General features: G+C 42.9%; 1 protein-coding gene across 2 annotated transcripts in view; it reads left to right on the top strand.

The window, feature by feature from the left end:
- Nucleotides 1-804: 804 nt before the first annotated feature.
- mprip (myosin phosphatase Rho interacting protein) overlaps nt 805-26,127 on the top strand; it is a 40,685-nt gene continuing 15,362 nt past the window's right edge. Inside the window, exons 1-13 of one of the 2 annotated variants that reach the window (XM_067577159.1) lie at nt 805-1,764; nt 6,602-6,679; nt 6,935-7,000; nt 15,254-15,405; nt 15,497-15,581; nt 15,684-15,855; nt 16,033-16,477; nt 20,031-20,157; nt 21,176-21,280; nt 24,584-24,640; nt 25,168-25,236; nt 25,324-25,413; nt 25,978-26,087. In XM_067577159.1, coding sequence (XP_067433260.1) covers nt 1,642-1,764; nt 6,602-6,679; nt 6,935-7,000; nt 15,254-15,405; nt 15,497-15,581; nt 15,684-15,855; nt 16,033-16,477; nt 20,031-20,157; nt 21,176-21,280; nt 24,584-24,640; nt 25,168-25,236; nt 25,324-25,413; nt 25,978-26,087 — 1,679 coding nt within the window. In that variant the 5' untranslated portion in view covers nt 805-1,641. The remainder of the gene's footprint in view (nt 1,765-6,601; nt 6,680-6,934; nt 7,001-15,253; nt 15,406-15,496; nt 15,582-15,683; nt 15,856-16,032; nt 16,478-20,030; nt 20,158-21,175; nt 21,281-24,583; nt 24,641-25,167; nt 25,237-25,323; nt 25,414-25,977; nt 26,088-26,127) is intronic. The other variant, XM_067577160.1, reaches the window with a different exon arrangement.

The raw sequence follows: 26,127 nt of genomic DNA, 5'->3' as shown, positions 1-26,127 counted from the left end.
GCAAACATTTTAGCTGTTCAAGTAATTAAATTATGATTGCAGGACTTTTACTTGTGATGAAATATTTTAGCTACATTATAATTTTACTAATTTTAAATAGCCTAAGTAAAGTATGTGAGTTGGTAAATTCCACCACTGTTAGGCTGAATGTGAAATGGATTTCACCGTTTCTCTGCTACTCTGATTCTATTTATTCGATTTATTTATTCCCATGAATCTGACATAGTGTGTCAAAATATGTTTTAATTAGCAACTAATTATAACAAGGTTATCTACTCTTTTATTTTAAACTTTATTTACAAAAATGGAACTTACAACAGGTGCATGGATCATAATACATCAGTAAAGAAATAAAAAGAAAAAGCAAACATGAACAAAATTGAAGAAAATAAATTACAAATCAAATTCATTACTTAAGGCTCTAGTTTTCAAGGCTTCAGAGTTTGTGCAGTATTTTAGTATGTCCAGGTAGGATTTTAAGTAGAACATGAAGTAAGGCTGGGTTTCTGTTTTGCAAATTTGCTGGCATGTATATGGAGTTTTGCAAATAAAGAAATAAGATTAATAACATACATTTTCCTGACAGGCATTTCATCAGAAAAAAACAAATAAGATAAATTCAATGTTGAGTTTGAGCTGAGTATCTAATTTTCTGTTTAAAAAAAGATTTAGTTTGGTTATCCACAGTAGTTATAGTGGTAATGTGCTGTATTAAACAGCTCAGTAACTGTGTTCTCTCTCTGGGCGGCGACGTTGAGCAGTTATCGCGAGACCCGGTGGTATTCCAGGCTGTTGTGTGAGCTCGCTCTACTCCCCCCTCTCTCGCTCCGCTGGGAAAGAAGAAAATAAACCTCTTGCTGCTAACCAAGCTAGTTATGGAACCAAACCTCTAAACACTCATTTTGCCACCAGTGACTGGCCGGTAGGTGCTCTCTCTCCCTGGGAGAAAGGCACATGAACAGTTCGGGTTTCGGACCGTCTCTTCTTCTGTAAAAGTCAAGTTGAAGACGGCAGGAGAGGATTTCATTAGCGAGCCTATCTGCGAGCTAACTGGGCTAACCGGAGCAGAGCAGGGGAGCACTGGATGAACTTCGCCTGGACTGACTGCTGCGACTGGGATAATAGCTGGCTGTCTGGCTGCAAGCTTTCTTTTCTGGCTGGTTCCTTCACATGGGAGTCTGATGTTACTTAATGGACTCTATCGCCTCGGAGCTTGAAGGCGATACCTGTGTGCAAATGTTGTTTTGGGGGGCTTACGCCATCACGTTATTGATTTGGAAGCCCACTGGCAAGCTAACAGGATATTAGCCACCTCTCTCACTCCGCTTTGTGGTTGCAGGCCACGGACAGAAAAGCATTCATCACTGACTGAGTGATGGGAAGGCTGGCTTGATGGCAGCTAATTATTTATTGGGAAGCAATAATTGGATACGACTAAACAGACAAAGGGAGCGTTTGATTTGATTTGATTTTGTCCTCAAGTAATTCAACCCCCCGTTTTTTTTTACATTTGAAAATGTGTCGGAGTGTTGGAGCTTTTTCGAAGTTGGGATAGAAGAGACGCACAAGAGAACAGCGGGATTACAACTCCACTGTTGACAAAAGTCCTCCAGAAAAGAGTTTCAACAGAGGTGAAAGACCATGTCTGCCGCAAAAGAAAACTCCTGTAGGAAATTCCAGGCTAACTTCTTCAATAAAAGTAAATGTCAGAACTGCTTCAAGCCACGGGAGCTGCATCTCCTGACGGATCAGGATTTGACCCAGGTACGCAAAATGTTACATGTAACAGTCATGGCAATAATATGAATAACATTTAGATTCTCCAGTGCCTTTTTAATAGTTTAACGTTAATTGACTGCCAGCTAAGATAACCCTCTCAAGAGCTGACCTTTCTGCCAAACTATGGAAAAGTGAAAAATAATTATTTTCTGAAGCAGCTCATGGGAATGTTGGCTGACAGCTACGCGCTTGTAGCTGGAAAACGCCTCGTTTCCTTTCATATCTATTATGTATAAGTTTTGTAAGTTAAAAGCAGCTCCCCTAATGGGTTAGATATCACAGTTGAGTTGTATTATCCAACAGGATGTCCATTAGAGAGACAGACATATCTGTATGCGGTTGAATCATTCAGTGCAGTTTTATCTGTGGTGAAGAGAAAGTTGAGATGGAGTGATTATTTTGACTGAAACACAAGACATCTCTGTTTCTTCACTTCTTCCATTCTCTTTCCATGTGACAGCCACTGTGGTGCAAGTGAATTCCTGTGGATTTCTCCTAAGTATGGCTACATTTGCCTGCCAGTTTGGTGTCTGTGATTGATTGTGTTATAACCTTCAGCTGTTGTTTATTTGAAGTTGTTTGTCTTTAGTGTGTACCCGAGGCAGACTAGTGATCATTAAGTGGGAGCTAATGGGCGACCGAAGATGAGTGGAGCAAAGATAAAGTGAAGCTCCAGTCAGCTGCAGCGATCGCATTATAGGCATGTTTTCTGAGTCGCTCTTTCTCTCTCAGATCATTAGTTTAGTCTCTGTTGTATCCTGTAATTGATCCCAGACGATGAGGCCCAGATGGGCCCTTGAACATGGCTTAAGAGCCAAACAGCAACGTCAGCATCCTCTTCACCTCTGCGAGTGTGTGGGGGCACACTTGCTTTCTTTACAAAAGTGTGTCTCGCTTGCTGCGCTGACTTTATTGCAGGTTAACCCTTCATATGCAAGACTCCTGAGTCAGGATATGCAGCTTAGGGTTACATCACTTCCTTTTAATCTTCCCCCTATGACCTGGCTCACACTCTCTCCAGCAGCCTGTATGACGACACCCGACCACAGAACCAGAGAGGCTTACAGCCCCTGGTCCTTGCTCATCACTGTTGTCCCAGTCACCCACAGCCTTTTGAGAATGTCTCCAGTCTGTCAGCTATCCAAAGAGTTAGCAGGGAGCTTAGTTGCACAAGCAGGTTTTGTAAGGATTCTATCTGGACAGTCCTCAAACCATTTAGCGCTACGCACCAGGCCATTACTGGCCTAAAGCTGCATTATGTAATGTCATATAAACAGTGTTAAACTTCTGAGCCTTGTTCAACAGGCCCAAGGTGAGGGTTAGGCTTTGTAAACTGTTCCCAGTGTTCAGAAATGGATACGGCCTGACTTAGAGGAGATAAACTCAATAACCTAGTGAAAAGAAAGCTCCAGCAGGGCTGTGTAATGCTGTTAAAACACCATGAATAGATGATTTAGCTAAGTGAATTTGAACCCTAAATTAAATGCAAGTTGATCAGAACTTAAAGAGAGCTGGAGAATGCTACTTTGAAACAGATAGCCCACATGGAAAAGTTATGCAATGGGAAGAGAGCTGAACGTCGGAAGGACAGTATCCAATATAAACAATCTCTTTGTTCAACACAGCTAGAATAAAAGGTGGGCTGGGGGAGGGGCTGCTGCTGGAGCCCGAGTGCATTCTTTTATTTCAGTCAATGTAGTCCAAAAGGAGTTTTTTTATTTCCCCACAATTCCAACTCTGTTGTCACGGTTCTCACTCTATCACATGAACTGTTTTTCATGTCCCTCCTCGTGTACTGTCGGACTTAAGTGATCACACTGTCCGGGTGAGGCGGTGGGAGGCAGGACAGTGATGGAGGATGCAGGCAGGCTGAGGTTTACATGTACGTGGGAGGGACGGAGAAAGACAGGCAGGGATGCGATGGGACTTAAGGAGTGGGAGCATGAGTCACAGGGAGAGAAAGGAAGTGCTGGATTGGGAAACGAGAGCAGAGGTTCCCAGAGTCGGCTGTTCGCCATCCCACCACGCGAGGTTATAAGCAGCAGATACAGAGCGGAGTCAAACTTAACAGAGCCTATAGCTTTAACACATACCAAATGTTTCAAGGCAGTTACTGACTGCAGGCTGTTCTCAAAGTTCATCACAGAAGGATAGACGCTACACTGCGTGCCAGATAGACTATAGCTCATATCTATAGCTCTGTTCCAGCTAGATACAGTGTTTATGCGAGGGCCTTTTGTATTTAGGATCACTGCTGTGATAATGGGATGACTTTCACATGGGTCCCCTTGTGTCACACCCAGCTGTGTTTGTTTTTGTCACCCACCAGCCTGGTCAGTGACAACAGCCCCCCTGCTAGAATGAACCTGCTCTTCTGAGTTGCAGTTAGAACCACGATCGAGTTCGCGATAATGTGGACACATTTAAAGACACATCCTTTTCTCTCTTTGTTTTGGCCTTTGATCCACACAAAGCTGGTGTTTTCCTCCTCTCGCAAACAGCTTTAAAACCGCGCTTCTCAGTGGATTTGAGAATACTGGTACATTGTGTTGAGCGGAAAAAGCTTTTTAAAGACACTGATGTGGGAATGCTAGCCTTCAAAGACATCGTTGAGTACTTCCGTGTAGCAGCAAAGCCAACTTTCTGTCATCTGTCTCCATGATTGCGTATTTAATTCGTCTGTGTACTGTAACCTATCAAACAATACTGTGTCGTCATTGATAAAATTATTATTTATGCTGTCAAGTCCCAGAACAACTGTAGAGTTGATTGAACATTTGCCCAGCCAGGAAGTACTCTTAGCCTTTTGTTAGACTGCATTTATGAGCTCAATTAATAGTTTTGCAGTGATGTGGCAACAGAAAGATATGTCAGTGAGAATACTTGTGTTATGTGTATGCTTAGTTGTATTAAAAGTTTTGATTTATGGGTCAGTGTGGGTTTCTCCAGGCGATATCACCACTGCAACACTAGACGGATGTATTATACGTGATCAGGCTATATATAGTGCTTTATTTATATTCCTCACAGTGACTATGTTTACATGATTTCATTCACTTTGTGGCACGATCGACGGTGGGAAAGTCTGCTTTGTTCCATTACTGAATATGAGGCTATTCCACACAGTCGCAGCATTTACGTTGTTTTCGTTCAATATGACAGAGTGGTGGTTGCAGTGAGCAGAGGGTTCACAGTGGAGATGTTTTGTGAGGGCATTTCTTTTGCTTCCTTAGTGTTGTTTTCACTATCAACAATCTCAAATGGCATCAGAAGTTTGTAGGAGAAAACAAAAGGGAGCCCAAACAGATAAATCACAGTTCTTGCCACGTCCGCGTGGTATCTCCGTAACCTCTATAACCCTGACACGTCACCTACGACATAACAATGGCAGTCACATGTGAAGGCTACATGCTTAGGTAATCTATTAACGCACAGCTATAAATCAACCTGTATGCTTTCCATATCTATGTGGCCATGAGGATCTGCATGACTAATAAATTTCATCATCTACTCATGAAAGTGTGAACTATGTGTGAAGGTGTCCGCGTATCACGCTGACAACAGCACCGTATCAGAAACACACCCTCTTCATTCATTTCAGTTCGACTACTGCAGGTGTGCCAGTGCAGAGAGCAGTGTACCGTGCAGTGTACAAATCCTACTGGTTACCTTGCAGTTGTCAAGACAGATGAGAGAGTAAATGGTGCTGAGATTACTTTAAATTTTCCACATTAGTTTGGATGTGGCCTTAAGTTGACAGGCTCTCTGAGGATAGCAGTGTAGGTTGGAGGGGTTCAGTGGAGAAGACGTAAGGTCCATAGTGTTATTGTAAGTGTGTGAGCATGAGCAGGGATGTGTTATTGCTCCTCCTAAAAAGTTTCTGTAACAGCTGCTCCCTTTTTTTTTTCTTCTTTTCCCACAGTGGTTGTTTCATCAGTTGGTACCTTTCTCAGGCTGTCTGTCTCTGTGCAGGACATGAGTGAAATTGTTTGTCATTCTTAGCCTAATTACCAGACTGATTTGATTTACCCAGGGTGCAACACACACACGGTGCACCACCAAAATTACCCTTTTTAATGGTTTCAGCTCATTAAAACTGCCTTCATAGGCGCGTCCATACAGGTTCAAACAAGGCATGTATAGATTTATGGCAGGCATGCAGTGACAAGGAGCGGTAACAAGGCCAGTATTAGAGTAGTCGGCTAATAATCAGATCCTTTTACCTTCCAGTAGAGACAGAGGTCAAGTCTGTGGAAGAGCTCGGGGAGTATGACGGCTGCTCGCTAATGGTTAACACTTAAAGCAGAGAGACCGTGTGGTGACGGAGAGCAAAGAGCAACCGTTTCTGTGTTTATATGTTTCCACGTCTTCTGAACTCTTCGGTGTCCATTGGACCGAGGTAGTTTTTGGTCAAACCAGTCCAATAGGTGAATCATGAGTGTGCGTGTGTGTGTGTGTTTAGATATATTATTGTTTGTTTTGAGTATGCCACCATTGAGTCAGTCAGTCAGTCCGTCCGAGTTCGTCATACTGGTCTCATCTGCTTTGGGGAAACAGGAGATAAAGTCACTCAAGCATGTCATCAAACAAGGCTGATTGGACCAAAAGGCTCACTAACTGGTTTTGTGTGGCTGCGAAATGTACTGTGAGAACAGAGGCAACATCTGGACCCCAAAAGGCTTCTCTCTCCCTCTCTCTCTCTCTCATATTTACACCATCTCTCCCTCTCTATTTCTCCCATCCCCCTCAGCTCACACTCTCTCCCAGTTTTAATGATTACCTAAATTGCTCTTTTTCTCCGCCCTCTCTCTCTCTTTTACAGGCTAAACCTATTTATGGCGGATGGCTGTGCTTGGCCCCTGAGGGAACTGACTTTGACAATCCTATGCAGAGATCCCGGGTAAGAGCATGCATATGGGCCTGCATGTTTGTTCATGAAAGAGATATACAACCACAGTACTCTACATATGCATGTATTGGCTTTTCTTTCCCCTTAATTCATGGAATACTTCACAAGCTCCATGAAAAGTGAGACGAAACCTCTCAGCCTTAATCTATTCTCAAATAAGTCAATCTTTTCATTGGTTGTATTCAAAGAACACTTTTAAACGCACCCTCTCTGGCCTGCTCTTACACTGTATTTTTCTTCTGACAGAAATGGCAACGGAGATTCTTTGTGCTGTACGAACATGGCTGTCTACGCTTTGCCTTGGACGAATCGGTAAGTACTGCACCTCTCGTTTCCATAGCAGCGAGGTTGTGAAACCGAGCCTAAAGGGATATGCTCTGTGGCTTTCAGGGCGGTTGTAGCAACAATTCTCTTCATTTTCAAAACTGGATCAAGTTGGCACAAGTTTTGGTCGGTCAGGGTGGATGGTTGATGTGTCCCTTGATGAGCCTGTAGTGAGGAGGTTACACACTTCAATATTTTGTGTTCTAATGCAGCTGTGATCGTTCAGACTGTTTCAAAAGTGTTTGCTTTTTCTTCCTTATTCCTTTGTAAAACCAAATTTTGAACCCTGCAGTGTAGGGATGCCACGGTGTGAAATATTTCTCACATTTTACAAGATAAGATATGCGTCTGACATCATCCATAGAACTCTTACTTGGATTACTTAAGAGTTAGTGATAGCGGGCTTCAGGCTGTTGTGCAGCTGGTCTGCGGTGTACACAGATGCAGGGATGAGCCAGAGGACGACCGCCGCTTAGAACCAGAACCAGAGCTACCTGCCTGCCATCTGGAGAGAGACACACAGAGCAGGCTGAGCTGGCAGAGAGAGCGGCAGAGTTTCAGTCAAAAACAAGCACAGAGACATGAGAGCAGCTGCTCGCTAACAGCTAGCGTTACGTTTGTTTGCAGCAGAGGGCAGACTGAGGACAGACGTCTCACTCTGCTACTTTTTGCTGCGACTCTGCTGCTGCTGCAGACTCACGGAGCAGACACTAGTTTATAGTTGTAGCGTCTGTCGTCCGACTAAGTATTGATAATACACTTAAAACTTTACAAAATAGAGTTTTTTTATTTGATGAACATGGGCGCTGATACGTGAAAATGAACTAAATGGGTTTTATTCATATAAAAATAAGCAAAATGATGGTATGAGTGGACGGCAAGTAATTTAATCGGTTTATTCCCCAAAACTGTGTAACGTTGGTCCCACCTCCTACCGTGGCAAGCCCACTGCAGTGTTTACATCCACGATTACTAGCTGGCAGTCATCTTCTTCCCTCCATTTTGTTGCCACATTGTTCTGTTTTTTCACACATTCTTGCCATTGACTGTTGATCAGTGGAATAGCCTGAACGCACACACTGCATCTGTGTGTGGGTGCACAAGATACTAATGAATCAGAGACACACCCACATACAAGGACATGGTGGTGTTGGTGGTCAAAAACTCTTCAGGGTATCTTTACTACTAGTAGTCAGATTTTGCCTCTTCCTACCATGAGAAGATATAATCTTGACATCTCTGGTGTCATCGGGGTGTTTTGGAGACATGGTTAGATTATTGCCATGTGTCCCGCATGCATCAGTGGTCAATAACAGTCAATAACAGCCATTTACAGTCTGTCATTGTCTGTATACTGCGGGTACCAGTGACATAGTTTAGAGAGTAGTTTTATGTTAAAAGTCTTAATGTTACTTCTGGTTACATCCAGTGTTACTCATCTCTCAGCCACAGCTTCAGCCACATCTTTTTATCTTCCTCTGGCACTTAGTGTGCACAGCACAAGCTGCTGCTCGGTCTTCTTCTTGGTTTGTTTGTACTTAGGTACTCAAAACATGTGTTGTGGGCTTAATGAAACCCTTGTTATGTGTGATGTCCCCCAGATTTTGGAAAATCCGTCACAGCGTGTCTCCAGCTTTAAACCTCGTTGTTATGTCTGACCGTTAAATGAAATCTGACAAGTGTGTTTGCTTCTGCAGGGCAAGATGAAAAATAATAAGTGTCATTTTATCAAACGTGTCATCTGTCTCTGCTGCTGCTCAGGTGTGTAGTGTGTCCTCATGTCTGCCTGGGAATGTGATGAGGATACTGCAGGCTTATCTGGAGGGGGGGTGGGGTGGGGGGGGGGGTGACAAAAACGTAAGGCTACAAAGTCAGCAGTGTTGAAAATGTGCTACATCACCAGAAACTTTCCCACTGGAAGGTCATAGCAGTGGTTCATGGAGGGGTAAATGGAGCAATAGAGATAAGCAGGGCTTTCCTTAAAGAAAAGAACAATGGTGCTGCAGAATTATACTTTTCTGTAGTGCCAGTATTTCATATACAATTTGCAAAATATGCTGGTTGTACACATTTGAAACAGATAGCACCATGGTAGACATGTGTTTGTGCTTAGATTCCTGAATAAGCGTTGGGAAGTGCAGTGAAAAGAGTCTGAGGGAAAAGAGAGGCTGGGAAGTCACCTCTCGGTGCCCACTGTAAGCCTGTGTTTGTGGTGGTTGTGTGTCGCCAGGGGAATGTGACACGGGTGACCAAACCCATACCGGCTGATCAGGCTGGAGATTAGACTGCTTGTGTGTAAACACTGGGGGCCACACACTACCAGCTAGCCCGTCAGAAACACACAGACATTTACTTTCACATGCGTCGTAGAGATGAAACGCAGGTTTCTTACATTTCTGGGGTCAAGTTCTTCCAAACCAGCTCAACTCCAGGTTAGCAACAGTTTTCAAATACTAGGTTCACTTGACTTTATGTCTTTGCTAGCTTTTGAGAGACAGCAGGTGTGTCCCTATAAGTTAGGACAGTCAGGAGAAAGGAGATGATCCCACTTTGTAATAGGCCAACTGTCCCTCCGTGTGTAAGCCAGACGTTTGAAGTCACATTCGGTGGATCTCTTTGTGTTGTCAGTGATGATAATGGGAGGAAACGTGGTGCGTTCGCATGAGTGCGTGTGCGCGTTTCCACTGTGTAATGTGTTTCCAGTGACACCCAGGCTGGTGTGCAGTTGTGTTTTCCTCTCATTGTAACAGTGATTCCAAAACTGTCTGCCTCATTGTCCTTCGGTCTTTTCATCTGCTCCACAAGACAGGAAAACTGGGTCAGGGAAATGGCCGCTTTGTGCTCAGGACCCCGAGGATAGCAACCCTCCAAACCCTCGGAGCTGATAACAACACGTTTAATGGTCTCCATCACATCATACTCATCAGTGTTTACCCAATGGCTCAAGCCACAAGTGGAAGGCAGATATGATTGGTTTGAGGCCGTTCATATTCCCCGTTCCTCTCATGTGGCTGTTATAGACACCACACCCGCCTACTCTTTGTCTTATTACTCTTTTGATCACATTATCACTGTTCTGCTTTTTATTGCTGTTCATTAACAGACCAGCATTCTCACACCAAAGCTGTTCATGCTTCACAGTTCATGCATGCACACATGTCGTTACTTCCAGCTCCACGTTTAATAGCGGCTATCTCAAGACACTTCAGCAGGGTTCGTGCTTACTTTGATGGGCTCTTGAAGTCATGTCTCCACCTACGTGTTTTGTGCTTACGCAAGAGTAAAACAATTCTTGAGACTTTGATTGTAGTCCGCAACCCTCTAACATATTCAAGATGTGATTAGAGAAGCATCTAGTGCAGTGAAATGTGTTTTTTTTTCTTCAAGATAAGTATTTGTGATGACAAGATTGTACTTTTTTTTTGGGACATTTTCATTACTTTAGCACATTTTTCATGACTTTTAGCAATTGAACATTTGTTCATATGGATAGCTGTTGCAGAGAGATCAGAGGAGAGATCAGCATATTTTCATTGTAGTTGATTCTCCATCCACTTAGACTGATGAGGGGAAAAAAAAACTGGACATTTTTTTAAACATTCTTATCTCACTTGACATGTTGTGTGTCAAGAAGAGATCTGGTTTTGTCCTTTTTTGTTTCTCTAAAGTGTCTTTTAAACATGATCTTACCTCGTTGAAACTAAACAGTTGCTTGAGCTTGATTCAATAATTCCTAATGAAAACAAATGCAATATCCAAATGTTCCTTCCGTGGGAGAAATGATCAGAGATTGAAGGGTACATTAAAGGACAGGTTCACATATTTTCAGGTCTGTCTTAAAACAACAGTCAGGTGCCAGATTTCGCTGGCTGTGATCATTCCTCCTGTTTATACTGACCCAAAAGAGATCTCTTTATAAAGCAATTTCACCATAAGAGATGGCAAACATAATTCACCGTCCTCCCTTCTGTACAAACATATATCTTAAGCTGAAGCAAATACGAGGCTTCAGCAGTTTGATTTACACAGATCAAGTGGATATCTTCCAAAATTATAGTCTTTTTAGTACAAAATTCTCTTTTTGTTACTATCCTCCTACCACAGCTCAGCACAACACGCTGTTTAAAGACACTAAAAGAGGACATTTAGTTCTAAAAACACTGGAACTTTGGATAATACTCAGATGATTTATCAAATTCAAACTGTTGAAGCCTCATAATAACTTCAAATACACTTTGAAATATATTTTAACACAAAATAAAGACTGGATTTTGTCCCTCAGCACTTCCATTGGAATCAAGTATGGAAGAGATCTTTTAATGGCCAGTATAAACAGGAGGAATGATGACAGCAAGCTTAACCTGTTTCTATGTACATTTAAGCATCGAATTATTTAAAATTGTGAACATGTGTGTATCTTGTGTCTTTGTTAAGGTTTCCAGTATGTTTGATCTGAGATTGTAGATGTCCTTGACTGGACTGGAATAACTTTTATCAGCTTGTTATTAGGGTCATTGATAATAAGGTTATGTTATTCTCATTTTAGCATTAATTTCTTTTCTTATTTGTATTTTTAGTTAGTCTAGTATCAGAGTATGTTTGCTTATGTATATGATTATGATAATGATACTGATTCAAAGGTCAGAGGACCACCATATTACTGGATCACATGAAGCTGAACAGTAAAATCACATTTCTACTAAATCAGTGAGGATCGGCTTGTTTTCTCATATGGATGCTCTAAACATCTGAACCATCCTGAAGAACGAGGTCCAGGGAGCGATGACATCGTCTGCTATTTTTCACTCACTAGACAGCAGGGTGCTATCTGCAGCAGTGCCCTCTTAAAGCAGAACTATTTTCACCACGAATAGAGGGAAAGATGCTCTCCCGTCGAAAGCAGCATTCCTCCTCCAATGCCCTTATTTGGTGAACTGCAGTGAGCTCGCAGCCCCGGGACCACAGAGAGCCAGAGAAAGGGAGCTCAAGCCCCTAAAAACCACAGAGAAAAACGTCAGATATGCCCCAGACCCAGACATTCCACACACAGCCTGCCACAGCAAGCACTGGTGGTGCAAATGTATCAGATAGTTGAAAAGTTAGAGGAATAGTTTAGTCAGTAGATCACTTTTACATACGTGGCCAGTCAAAATGAGATTGTAAACGGACAGACAGTGGCGGAGGAACAGATTTTTCCAGAAGTATGGAAAAGGGGGGGAAGACCACCCTGAAAGCTTAAAGGTTAAAAGGTCAATGACCATGAGAACATGCTGAAGGAGAGGTCGGGAGGGGGATCGCTTTACTCCAGGGCTCCTTCTGTTCTACATCATATTTTAGAAAATGTAAAGCGGCTCTGTCATTCACGTGTTCGGTCAAAAGAAGCCGCATCTCTGGTTTGAATCCAGCATGGACAGCCTTATGAGAAGCTACACTGGCATTTGTCTGTGAGGAGTTTTGATGGAGCTGCACTGTGTGAAGGCACCATATAAAACAGCAGTCCTCCCTCCAGAGCCCGCTGTGGCTGGCTGTGATGGGACTTGCCTTTGGCTCGGCCTGTAAAAGCTTCCTGGTGGATTCATCATTTATGGAGTGGGTGTACTCCACTTAATTCTAAAGCTGGCTCCATTGTTTTTTCATGCCGTTTTTTTTTATAGTTTTTTGGAAAGTTTACATTTGGGCCTGAGCTGCAATAAAAAATAAAGATTTTAGCATGGGGTAATTAACTTATAGACACTTCCCTCTATTTAGTATGAAGCATTTTACTCGTTAGTCTCTTGTGGGTTGTGTTGTCTCTGTTTAGTTCTGTCTCTTGGTGTGTTTTATAGCCTCTTGTGTCATGTCAGCCGGAGCGGCTGAGATTTCAAGAGGAGTCTGTGTGAGAAAGTCGTTAGTTTTAATAATATCCCATTGCAAAGCTAAAAATAGTCAGCCCCATGGAAGGCAGACACAATTGGAGGATATGAAATTGGACCAGTTGTGTAGAAATTAAATCCACGACAATTCATCTGTGTTTGAATGGTAACCTTGGCAGATACATCTCCTTTGTTTTGGTGCCAGTAGCAGAGGGCAGTTTCTAAGCAACAAGTTGCTTTATACTCTCAGGATCAGGATCAGCTGGACTTTAGAAATCAAGGCTCCACCTAAAAGTAACAACTAAACCAGATTTCATTTACTGTTGTAATGCAGTTTTAATCATTTTTAATTCCTGAAAGGTCTCCTGGCTGCACACATGAAAAAGATTTACTCTGTTGAGGTCTTTGAATGATAAAACTTCGAAGGATGCAGCTGGCGATTGTGAACAAATGTTATTGTGCAGAGCCAAACCAACAATGAAACTGATCCTGCTTACTTACGCCTCTGTGTCGCACACATCCATTGTTGCCCAAAAACAATTAAAAACATCAATGAGCCACACATTGCACTGGGTGACACGTTCCTTCACCCTGAAGAGTATGAGTACGGTAGTTGTTTTTTTTTGTACTACATTGTACATTCAGTACAATGTCAAGAGGTTGTGTTATGTAGCACAACAAGCTAGTGAAGCTCTGTAAACAGAGCCGCGTTCCTGCTCATGTCTACTGGCCTTAAAGTGGAACTACTCTCTGGAGGGTGAAAATGTATTCGCTGTTATTAGTCTTTGGAGCCGTTTCTTAAAGGGATGGTATTATGGAAAACAAGAAGAATGAGCTTTTAAATGGATTAGGGTGATGACAGTGCCTCCTGTGCTGGAACTCCTAACTAGGAGTCACTAGTTAGAAACAGCACTTATGATGATCATCTAATGAGTCCATCAGTGATGCAGTCTATTTAAGAAACAGAAAACATCTTCCTTGGTATCATGATATTATAATTCCAGACAGTTCATCCTCTTGCTCACCAGGAACATGTTGCTACAATTGTGGTCAGACCATTATGAGATTACATTTTATGTGAATGAAGCCATAACCATCATTTCTCATGACATTTGCCATAAAACCATTATTTCAACAGACTGATGACGCTGAATGTTGCGTACTCCCTGTCTGAAAAGGGCTTAAGTGGTACTACCAGAATACCCGACCGCTTTCTGAACACCTTCTCAACTTTCTACACGTTAATCTCAGCAGATTCCGCTCAGGCTCCGCACAGTTTTCAGCCACTGCCCCTTCTTCTCAAACTCGATCGTTTCTCTCAAGTGGGGGAAATTCTTCCACAGCGTCTGAGTTCTAAAGTGCGACGCAGTGTAATTGCCATATTTGGCAGCCCCCGGGGGTTTTCAGGCAGATCTTAATAAAGCTGGATCTGTGTTCAGTGGCCTTAAAAGGAGCTGAAAAGAGAACCAGCACCTGTTTTACATCTGTAGCAGCCATAGCCCAGCACAGCCTGATAACAGAGCCGCAGGATTCAGAGCAGACACACAGAAGGTTTGAGAGGAAGTTTAGGGGGTTTCTATGCTCTGATGTTAACGAGACAATAAGTTATCAGCTTCAAATGATGTGTGTCTATTATCTCGTCACACACGACATAGAGGAAACCTACATCGGTATTGTCTCTTTGCTTGTTGAATATAGTTGCGTGTGAAATCAGTTAAAGTCCCTCCGTGTCAACACAGTTTGTGGTCTTCTCTGATCACACACTCTCACAGACATTCACACACACAAAGCGGCTTTATCCCGGCATCCCATTGCTGTCATCTCCCCTTTTCACCCAGTGTGTGTGCTACAGCTGAAAGGATTTGCCCAGTTACCATGGTGAGCCTTCGATTACAGCGGCGTCCATACAGTACAGGCCCAATTCCTCATCTGCCTCTGAAAAAGAGAGGCAGATGAGGAATGAGGGATTGAAAGAGACTTGCAGTGAAACATTGCGCGGCGCTGAGGCATGTTTTCCCTCAGATCTTCTCTGAGTTTTGAACTATTTGAAACGTGATAGCAATGATATCAGTGTTTAGTCGGGCAGTCACCCATCCGATTTGGAAAGTAACCAGCGGATGGACATGGATGGAAACAAACCAGTGACTCAAGCATTCGTTTAAATATTTTCCACATTTGTCCGTTTTTTTTCCGCTGCTAATATTTTACCCTCGGTGTATATCTGTTCCTGGTGCTGTAATAGTTCATTGAGTTACGTGTGTGTTACTCCTCAACCGTGCTATTATTTCCTTTGCTGCAGCATACCAGCTTTCATTCAACCCATGTGTGAAATTATATATGAAAATATAAAGGCTGTTCAAATTAATGTGTCATGTTCTCTTTCCTCTAGCCAAGCACGCTGCCTCAGGGCACGGTGAACATGAACCTCTGTACGGACGTCATAGACGCCGAGCCCAAGACGGGCCAGAAGAACTCCTTATGCATCATCACCCCCGAGCAGGAGTACTTCATCAGAGGAGAGAATAAAGAGATCATTAACGGGTATGTTGTCTCCATGTCTCTGTTGATGGTTCGGATAGAGTAGGATGTGCACACACACGTGTCTCAAACACCCTCGTCTGCCTGTCTTTAGGTGGAGCGAACAGCTGGTGGTGTATCCCCGAACCAACAAGCAGAACCAGAAGAAGAAACGCAAAGTGGAGCCTACAACCTCCCAGGTACAGAAAGGCTACCTTGTACAGCTTGAGCAGTACTGATTCTCCTGTCAGATGGTTTCATTTTTCTCATTAATCTTTTTTTTTTCCCATGCGTGTGTGCAGGAGCCAGGTCCAGCCAAGGTAGCAGTGACCGGCTCTGGTATCCCCGAGGCGGAGAAGGTTCCAGACTCCAGCTCCATCATCTGGCAGGAGGAGCTGAACCAGAGAGAAGCTGAGGGGGCTGCAGTCTGGACCGCTGCTGAGCTGCCCCCAGGATCACCGCTGCCACCCACAGGCAAGGAGGAATAACACCTTCCCTTGAAGAACTATAGTGTTTATGAAGTGCTTGGAAAATTAAATTAGTGCGAATATCATACACATGAACACACACAAATAAAATGACAGTAGAGATGATAACAGACATCATAGATATAAAAGTAAATAAAGGTGATCCTCTGTTACTGTTGTCTAGGAGACTGTGCGTCTGTGGGCCAGGGTTCTGACGCGGGCTCAGTGAACGGCGATGAGGTGGACCGCAGCAGCCTGCCGCTGCACGGCTCCGTGCCCCAGCCCCCCAGTGACCTGCTCTCCCCGACGGGCTCCTGCTCCAGCCTGGGGGGAGTCCCTCGCTGCCTCTCCCCAGCCCCCAGCGACCCCTTCCCCTCGGGCAGCTCCCTTCTCTCCAACGGCTCTCACATCAGCGGCTCAGTCAGCTCTCTGGACTCGGACGCCAGCGGCAGCACAGTGACCAGCACCGACAGCCACCCGGCCACCCACAGGGGCAGCCACGGGTACAGCCACCACGACACGCCGAGATCCCGACGGCTGGAGGCCGAGGCCAGAAAGGCGGAGAAGAGGAGCCGGTTCAGGAGCCCTGACAGGCAGGAGAGGGAGGCCGTCCTCAGCCCAGAGAGGAGGTCAGTGTCTGCTTCTTGTCCATCCGCAACTGTGACCCCTCCTAATCAGTTTTATCTTCATCAGTGTTTCCCAACATTGAACAGTCTGGTTGGCCCGGCAACCAACATATCAGTATAAATAGGAGGATACATTCCTTTTCACTGATTTAGATCTGATTTGACTGATTAACACTGATTTTTTTTAAACTGGAGCAATGGAAACAAGGACTATGTATTATTTACATTAACACGCAGGTCAGATTGTAGAGGAAGTGATATATTTGGCCTTAGAACACCTTGCTGTCCTTGCTGACAGGTGAAGTATTTAAGCAGCCTCTTGATTCAGCCTGATGAAGCAGGTTAGTAGACTGCTTTCTTGGAATGCCAGCTCGGAGCTCACAGACACTGTAGTCTGGAAAAAGTTTAGCCAGGCTTATCCTTTTAAAGGCATGTAAACACACACACACAATCCTATGACGCACAAAGCTTTTGATTTGCACACATACACTCTCACATCTGTTGTGGTTTCAACGGAGGGGAGGAGAAAAGACTGTATTTGGCGAAACGAAGACATACAGGAATTTGTGATATCCTTTGAATATCCCTGGTGTGTGTTTTTAGAAAGTCTTGTCACTTCGTAATCTCCCCTGCCTGCCACCGTTTAGTTTTGCTTTTTATCAGCAGTCATACTCAGTGTAAGCATTGACCGTATAAACACACAGCATCTGTACTTTCCACTCAGTAATCTGCCTACAGGCCACTGTGCTGCACACACACACACATACACACACACACCAAAGACGGCAACATTTGAAACACAACCAAGTGGGTGAGTGGAGGTCATCTTTTTCCTCCCAGAGCCAACTTCCTGCTCCGTTCAGCCCCCTCCATCCACGCCATGCCTGAGAGGAAAAGGAGGAGAGGGAAAATAGGAGGAGTGCCCACATTCTACCCCACAAACATGTTACTCGTCCACTCACACCAGTTTAGCATTGAAATGAAGCAGACGTCTCCCTTTGTAAAGACATGCCCATACAGTAGCCAGGGATCTTCATCTCTTCTCATTAGCTGTCATCTCTGTACTCTCAGCTATCTAATAAAACAACCATGTCTCCCTCCCTATATTATCATTCATGCACAATTGCATGGAGGAGATGATCAATATCCAGGAAAATGCTTTACATATGTAAGCCTGTGAGTCCTAACATCCTGTCATTTCATGTGTGCACTGATAAAAAAGGTGTTAGAATTTGCTAATTAATAAAAGAATTAATAAGAATTTAGGCCTACTAGTGGATTCACTGTGAGAAGAGGGAGCGCACTCGAGATAGTCATTAATTAAGCTCCAATTGCAGTGTAAGTTTTTAATTATTTTGATTATCAATTAATCAGTCAATTATTTTCTCGATTTAATTGATTTGTCATGACGCAACTTAAAATGTTGTGTTTTGTCCCGACCAACAGTCCACAAGCCAAACTTCAAATCCATCACGATGCAGCTTGTTCTTGATATTATTACTCACTGCTGTTCTCCAGTGGTGACTCCGCTCCTTCTTGCACATCGCTTGACCGTTGTGGCTCTTACTGTAAAGGTCAAATCATAAATAAAGCTGTGAGGACATTTCTGTGTCATGTAGTGGATACATATTTCTGTATGACAAAAAGTGACTTTAACAGATAGATGAAGACAGCAACGTTAGGAATTTAACGTCTGAAAAGGTCTTCAGTGTCCCTCAGGACAAACCTCCGCCATAAAGTCTTCATCTGAGGCCAACTTGATTTATCCCTCCACCCCTGACTTGTACTCACACTGGAAGTACACGATGCAGTTTGTTTGTTATAGATGTTTGCACAGATGCTCGTTAAAATAAAGTATGATTTGAATCTCCAAAGCTTTTTCATATTTGCTTTCTAGAAACAAGGAATGGGAGGTTTGTTGTTAAAAAAATCACTGGGGTTACTTGATAAACTAAAAGCCATAGTGATCAAAACTATGTAACACTCTGCTAGCAGACACATGAGTAGGACTCTCGTTGATCAGGGATAGTTGGAGCCGACTCTGTCACAGCAACATCTTCATAATGAGGCTCTACTAAATGCACAGTCTTCATCTGTGACACGACTTCAGACAGAAAATCACACAGTGGGTGTTTGGCCATACACTGTCCCTGTCCTCCTCCACTTTCCTTCATTACCTTTTAAGGATTGCAGCTTTGGCTGAAGAGTCCCCAAATAAGGGTAGCATTTAGGCAAAAGAGAAATATAATATTTCCCTCTGCCTCTCTCGCCCTCTTCCTCCCTGTAACGCAGATTCCTCTGCCTTTTAACAAATGGCCTGTGTGGGAAAGTGTCATAACTGGCGGTGTACTGTGTCACAGTCGAGGAAGGTTCCAGATGGACACCAATGAGCGGAGGCTGATTTTTGGATCTGTGGTGCAATGCTTATTCTACCCTCAAGATCTTCCTAACAAACAGTTTTTTCATAAAGGGGCTGTGATTTAGCTGTCAACCACTTCATGAACAGTGACTCAACTCTTTTTCTATATCCCATAATATTGTCACCCTACATTCACATTATAGACATTCAGCTGATGCAGTCTTCTAAAGAAACATGACTGCACAAGTAAAACAAGCTTTGACTCCTTCAGGGTGTTCTATCTAATGTTAAAGCCCTTTACAGCTGACATTTTAATTGAACTACATTCATGCAGTAGCACTGACTGCATCTCTACACTGAGTAAATTTAGAGAGCAGAGTTTGAATCATGCAAATGAACTATGTGGTTAAACAAATTGATGAAGCGGTAGCGAAAGTAGCATTTGTTTTATTTCCTCATGGCTTATTGCTTTGTTTGCATAAAATGAACTATGAAAGCAAACAGCAGATTTCTTAGATCATCACATAATGTTATTCATGTCCACCCACCCTGAAAACTACTGTTTCAGAGTTCACACTAAATGTTGACTTATTATGTAAAAGTTTGCAGAGCTGCAAGTCTGTGATTGGTCAGACGCCGACCCCCACAGCAACTACAACTTGTATACATCTTTGTTCACAAAATATGGAAGTCCTGGGCGCCACAAGTATTAATATTAAGAGGAGGGGTCGGGGGGAGGCATTTATTGGAATGTTTAACTTTAAAAACAAAGTTATGTTGCCAGCTTCCTGACGAGGCTAAAAAAAGACCTGAATAAAAAGCGTGCGTGTGTGTATGAATGAGCTAACGAGAGAGAGAGAGAGAGAGAGAGAGAGAGAGAGAGAGGTGGAGATGATTGAATGAGAGGACAAAGCAAGTAAACGAGAAGTAAAACTTTATTTGCTAATACAATCGTCGCAGTCATTTTCAAAACAGAAATAAGTAACTGTAAAATGTTCAGCAGATCATATCATGTAGAAACATTCTTTTTTTCCACTTCTGCATGTCTCATTTTTATCTGATTATTACATCCGTTCAACCATCAGTCACGCCAGAGTAAATCCAAAGAACAACACAACGACTGCGTTGTTGCTTCAAGATACTCTGAATGGATTGTTATTGTCTTTTTTAACTTAATGTGCGTTGGTTTATTTACAGTCGCTCCGGTGTAATTGAGAAGTTGGAGGCCTTGGAGCTGGAGAATCCAGAGAAAATGGAGGTGGAGGAGTCGGGGAGGAGCGGAGCCAGACAAGGCAGAAGCGAGCACAGACGTTTCCACAGAGAGGTAACACTAATTTGTGTGTGTGTGTGTGTGTGTGAGTTCACAGTGCCAGCATTGTACAGCGGTTTACAATAGATACGGTGAGACTTGTAAACACTGTCTTTAAACAACATCACATGGCAGGACAGATGTGAGCTCGGCAGCAGATCTACCAGCGTGGGCTTTGCTTTTTTTTTTTTTTTATTCAGTTCCAGCACCTCCCCCCACTCCTCCTCCTCTATCTTTTCCCTTCACCCTCACCCTCTTCCCTCCATCTCTCCCTCTCTCTGTCCTGTCTTTGTTTTGGTTGTGGGTCAGAGGTCAGCAGCGTGTGCTGTATTCATTTCCAGTTTCCATTCTGTGGTGGGATTCCCCTGGTGATTATGCTTCCCTTTCCCACCCTGGCCCTTTCTGCTCGACTAGAACAGCTCAAACCCAACTCACTGATACAGACTCAATGTCAGACTCTGTTAAGCAGTCTGTTTTTTGTTTTGCCCCTAGATGTTTGTCAGTCATGCACGGATGAAGATATCACGTACACACACACACACACACACACACACAGATGAAGATGCTAAGGCTGCTTCTATGCCTCGTACCGCACGCACACATTAGCGTTCAGCTGTTCTTCCTGCTGCTTTCAAACAATACTCACACAGATTTAGAGCTGGCAAGTTAAGCCTCACGCCATCAGTGTGTTTTCATTCTCTTTGGTTCAGTGCAGCGCTCTGCAGAGTTGATCCTCACAAGACATGTGGGTTCAACAAAGAAGGAGCAGTTGTCATGCTATTTGTCCACAGCACATTAATTTCTATCTAAACACAGACCAAATCATATACTGTACTATGTATTGATCTGTGACTTAACAAATTTCATATGTTCACGTTATTGCAACCTAGTAAGAATTTGCCTTTACATTTATTTCCTCTCTCATAGTTAATTTTTTTTTTATTTCATATGTTTGAGAATGAGTTAATGTGCCTTACATGGGTGTAAAAACAACCTTGAGAAACCTTGGTTTGTTTATGTGTGTGATCTTTAGGAGCAGAGGCATGACGTGGGTCAGGGTCTGGATTTCCCCTCCACCCTGCCGCCTCTGAGGAGAGCCAAGTCCCTGGACCGAAGAACCACTGAGTCAGTCATGACAGTGAGTGTTTGGCCATACCAAGGTCTAGTCTTCATCTTTACAGCATCTTTTGTAACCGGTTCACAAGTTACTATGAACATAAACACATGAATGACGTGCACAGTTGTCATCCAGTGGGGTTTTTTCTATTGGCAAATAGAAAAAACCCGCTGAGTTGCGCTGAGTCAAACCATGCCATGTTGATTTGTCTTTCCATTACCAGTTTAAATGCATTGAATTGTACTGAGTCGCGCCCAAGATTGACCATGTCCAGAATAGGGCCAAAGCGCACCCGACCCACCTCCAAGCTGGTTGATGCAATGTCTCGCCAACCACAGCCAACCCGTGACGACCCCCCCTTTCACCCGTTTCTCCCCCTCAAACAAGCGTGTGTTGCACAGCGAGACTGAACTCATGTCTGTACTGGAGACCGCAGAGAAAGATGTTTTTAAAGTCTCTGTGTGTTCAGCTCTCGCTGCTTTTGTAGCTTGTAGCTGAATCTCTGCGGCTTGAAGTTTAGTTTCTCTCCTGCGTTTCTGCTTGTACTTTCAGATATCTGCTTTATTTTACCGTTTCCTGATCGCTTTCAGCCATATCGGAGCCGTGTTAAGTTACCGCTGATGAAAACATTTCCTGCTACTGCTGCTTCATATTAAAAGCTTGATAAATAACAAAATAAGAAGAGACTTTTTCTGTGAAGAATTTATAGGAAATGAAATGTGTTTATCCACCGTTTTTACATCCACAACTTTGAGCACTAGTCACAGCCGTGATGTATACAGCCCGCTGCTTTTCGACTCAAGACAAGCGTGTCTTCAATTAAAGACGCACTGTCGAGCAGGTCACCCTGTTGTAATGGAGATGTGAATCCCTGCCACGCTGGGCTGACGCTCAGAGTCTAATGAAGTCAAGCTAAGCTAGCACATGTGAATGGAAAAGGCCAAAAGTGTCTTGTAGAGGAAATGACTTCTCAAGGTCCGGTCACACCAGCATTTAAAACGGTCATATTTTTCAGCAAAATCAAAAATCATTTCAATGGAGTCTCTGTGATCGGTGGATTTGTTCACAAGTAATAAATACACACTCTGGTGTTCAACTCTGGTGAAATCTGACACACAAACTTGTGCAGCGGACCAAAAACGATTCATCTGAGCAACCAAGCTAACTATCTGGCTAACTGGCAGCTTTCCAAATTTTAATTAAATTAAATTTTGCATAATCCAGAGAACAAAATGCCAGGGGTGAGTTAACTGCTTAGAACAGAGAACATGGGAAGACACTCAGAGAGCTACTGTGAGCGACCAGCGCTATTATGTTCCCAGCTTTCTAGCCGCTAGCTCGCTACCTGCTAATTCACCAACTAGGCCTGAAAGTAGTACTTACATCACCAAGCCTGTAGCACCACATATATTGTGAAGACACAGACAACTTTTGCTGCACTTTTCTGGCCTTATTTGTGTCCAAGGTGAAGCTGCTGTGGGCAAGGTAAACTTGTAACACAGCATAGTTAATAATAGAGAGAAAAGCCAGAAATAGCCACTGTTGTTTACCCAAGGTCTTCGTCTCCAGAGGACCTCATATGTTAAGCTATATTCAACATTTTTTGGGCACTAGAGGACAGAAAATCATCAAAACAAGTTTACAGATACATAGTCACCAACATATCACCAGCTTAAACAGTTAGGGTTAAAATGAGATAACATTCGCAACTTTTGTGTCAGTGGTTTTGTTAATGTTTAGGTAGCGTACAGGCGGTTTATCAGAGTTTGCCTGTACAGCTTTGTTGTATCAGAAATTGTAATGTACACATCAGGCTGCTGTGAAAGCCTGCATATTGTACTAAAAACAACCTAGTACGCCAGTAGAAGACATTGATCTCCCAAGATATAGTGAAAGTGACAGAGAGAGATAATTGGCTCTATCAGCTAATAAATGAATGAACAGGTTTGAACTCATATCATAGTTTTGACACAAACTAAAACCCGAACGTGGATTTGATTCTGAAAACCAGTGTGTTTGAGCGCGTTTCTGGTCTGTAGACAAAGCCTCTCCTGTTCTGCTAAGCTGTAGGATCCTGGGTCAGCATCAGTGCCAGGTCCTCAGCTCTGTGGAGAGAGGTCGCCGGGTTGTTGTTGGGGCTGAGAGGCTAGATTCAGTTAGGTAACAGAGTTAGGAGAATTAAAAATTGAAAAAAAAAAAGGTTTCTGTGAACGTCCCCCAACTATATTCAAAGCTAAACTGGACAGAATGCCACGCAGGTTTCATGGCAGCTCGGAAAACCCATTTTTTCCCGGTCGTATTGGAGAAACGCCCAAATATTTATTGCTCATTTCCCCATAACACGCAATTAAGTGTCACACTCATTATATGACTGTATGACTGTTAATCATCATGTGGTATATTATGGGAGAGGACCTGATGTTAGTGTATGATTTATATTGTAGTTTATTGCTTCTCTCCTCAAGACTAATGTTTCTCTGGTGTGGTGGTGTGAGGGTGTGGATGCTGTTGGCCGAACCTCAGTGCTGCAGGGGGCAGCGCAGTCCCCTCTTCTCTCTCTCCTCTCCAGGTTACGCTCCTCATCCTGCTCCCCTCTGTGTGCAGATTTTGCCCGCTGCGTGTAAACAATGCACCCATTCTGTGCCATGTGTGTTATAATCTGTCTGTTTGTTGGAGAAGTGAGCCAGGTGTGTGTGTGTGTGTGTGTGTGTTAGGGTGTATATCACAACTCAGCACTGCTTCCTGAGGTCACGGTTCACATGTGTGTGTGTGTGTGTGTGTGTTTGTGTGTGTGTCTCCCACTGTGTGGAATCACAGCAGATTACAACAATATTGAGCACCAGCTTCTGCTCCATCAGCTAGAAAAGCACAGAACGACAATAAAGCAGGCAGAAGTTGCCCCTGGCCGGTGGTTCCCATTCAGACAGTATAATCTCCTCTCCTTGTAATCTGTCCGGTCCATTGGTAGGGTCAACTTCTACCCCCTCTGACACCTGATTTGACTGAGCATGTGTTTTTGCTGCTCTTCATTGTCTGACATTTTTGACATATTGATGTAGAAAATCTATGCTTTAAGAATTGTTTCTGACTACATTTTTTGGGCAAATTTGTTGTTTTATTTTTTCAGCACGAGGTAAGTGGTAATGATCTGTTAATGAAACACTTTCACAAAATAAAAATGAAATGGTTTGTACTTGTATTTGACTGCTTTTGATGTCATCTTGCATGTTGCTCAAATCAAACATTCTGATGTGCAAAGTTTGTTTTTTCAGTACCATTTCAGATGATTTCTCAATATCTGTTCTTTTGTCTTTTTATTTGTAGCCGGATTTATTGAACTTCAAGAAAGGTTGGATGGTGAAGCTGGATGAGCAAGGCCAGGTACTGTATGTATGAATGAAGTAAAAACTGTTGAAGATCTAAAAGATCAAACTTTGAACCGTTCAGACAGATTGACACAGAGCAGTAAATATATGATGACATTTATTTTTTAAAAAAGTTGCATTTTTACACGAAACTGTGCGATGAGGTCATCAAAAAGGGAGTCAAAACAGGTTCAAACAGCGTCTGAACTGTCCACTTAAAGCACTCTTGAATGTCTGTAGCACTCTATGGCCTTTAAAGAGGTGTGGTCAGACTTTGATGTTGCATCTTCAATGGAGAACACTTAAAAGTCGAGGGTGGAGCCTGAAGGCTTTAAAACACATCTTTATACGATGTACGGAGAGATAAACTCTGCGGCACCAGCACAGGTTTTATTGATTGACTAGAAGTTCAATATGTGACTCTCTGTCTCTCTGTAACTCATCACATTAACATGATGTGTAGCTGTGAGTGTCTGCTTTACAAAACTCTCTCTTTGAACTTTGTGAAGGTCAAATTTCTTTTTTTTCTTTTCCATGTCGTAGTGGAAGAAATACTGGTTTGTGTTGACGGATCACAGCCTGCGATACTACAAGGATTCAATAGCAGAAGAGGTGAGCTTTACGTCAATACTTTCTCCATACGTTTCTGTTGCTGCATTAGTTCTATTCTTCATGTATCTCATCTTTGTGTTACCTCAGGCCTCTGACCTGGATGGTGAGATTGACTTGTGTACGTGCTACAATGTCACTGAATACCAGGCTCAACGCAACTATGGGTTCCAAATACACGTAAGAGACTTTGTCTTACTCATAAGTGACAAATGTGTTCACTATAAATTTGTTTTATTTGGTCGTTTGTTTTTCCACCCCCCCCACATAAAGCTTTTAACTAAAGGAAAAAACCTCTTTAAATTCCATCCTTTTAATTTATTTGATTGAACTTTACAGTAAGATTACAAGAAGCCATTACATTAAAAACCCTTTTCAATATAATGCAGGACAACATCACCACAAACTACAGACACAACTAAAGTAGTAGTCTAAATTGGGATAAGTGATATGAATAAAATTCTCTATAACTGTATGTTTATATATATATATATATATATATATATATATATATATATATGTGTGTGTGTTTTTGGCCAATCCAGAGAATTACATAGCTGACAAACAAGGTATTACAAGTATATATTCAATATTGCCATAAAGCAGTGCTGCTCATTGATGTGCAGCATTACCGGCAATGGCCTAATGCACCCCAGAGATATGAAAGGGATAGATTCAGTATAGCATTTTTTCTGTTTTTTGGATGACTTGCTGTTATATTTATTAGAGCTTTGAAATGTTTAGACCCAGGAGGGAGTCCACACTCTGTCAGCTATGACAGCAGGTATTAGGCGGAACTGGATCCAGGCAGTCATGAAGAACGTCCGACCCTCCACTGCTCCTGATGTGGCAAGGTAGGTACAATCACACTATTGCACACATTTATTAACTATG

The sequence above is a fragment of the Thunnus thynnus genome, chromosome 20, assembly GCF_963924715.1.
Source record: "Thunnus thynnus chromosome 20, fThuThy2.1, whole genome shotgun sequence".
NCBI lineage: Eukaryota > Metazoa > Chordata > Actinopteri > Scombriformes > Scombridae > Thunnus > Thunnus thynnus.
This window is presented reverse-complemented; position numbering and strand designations above follow the sequence as displayed.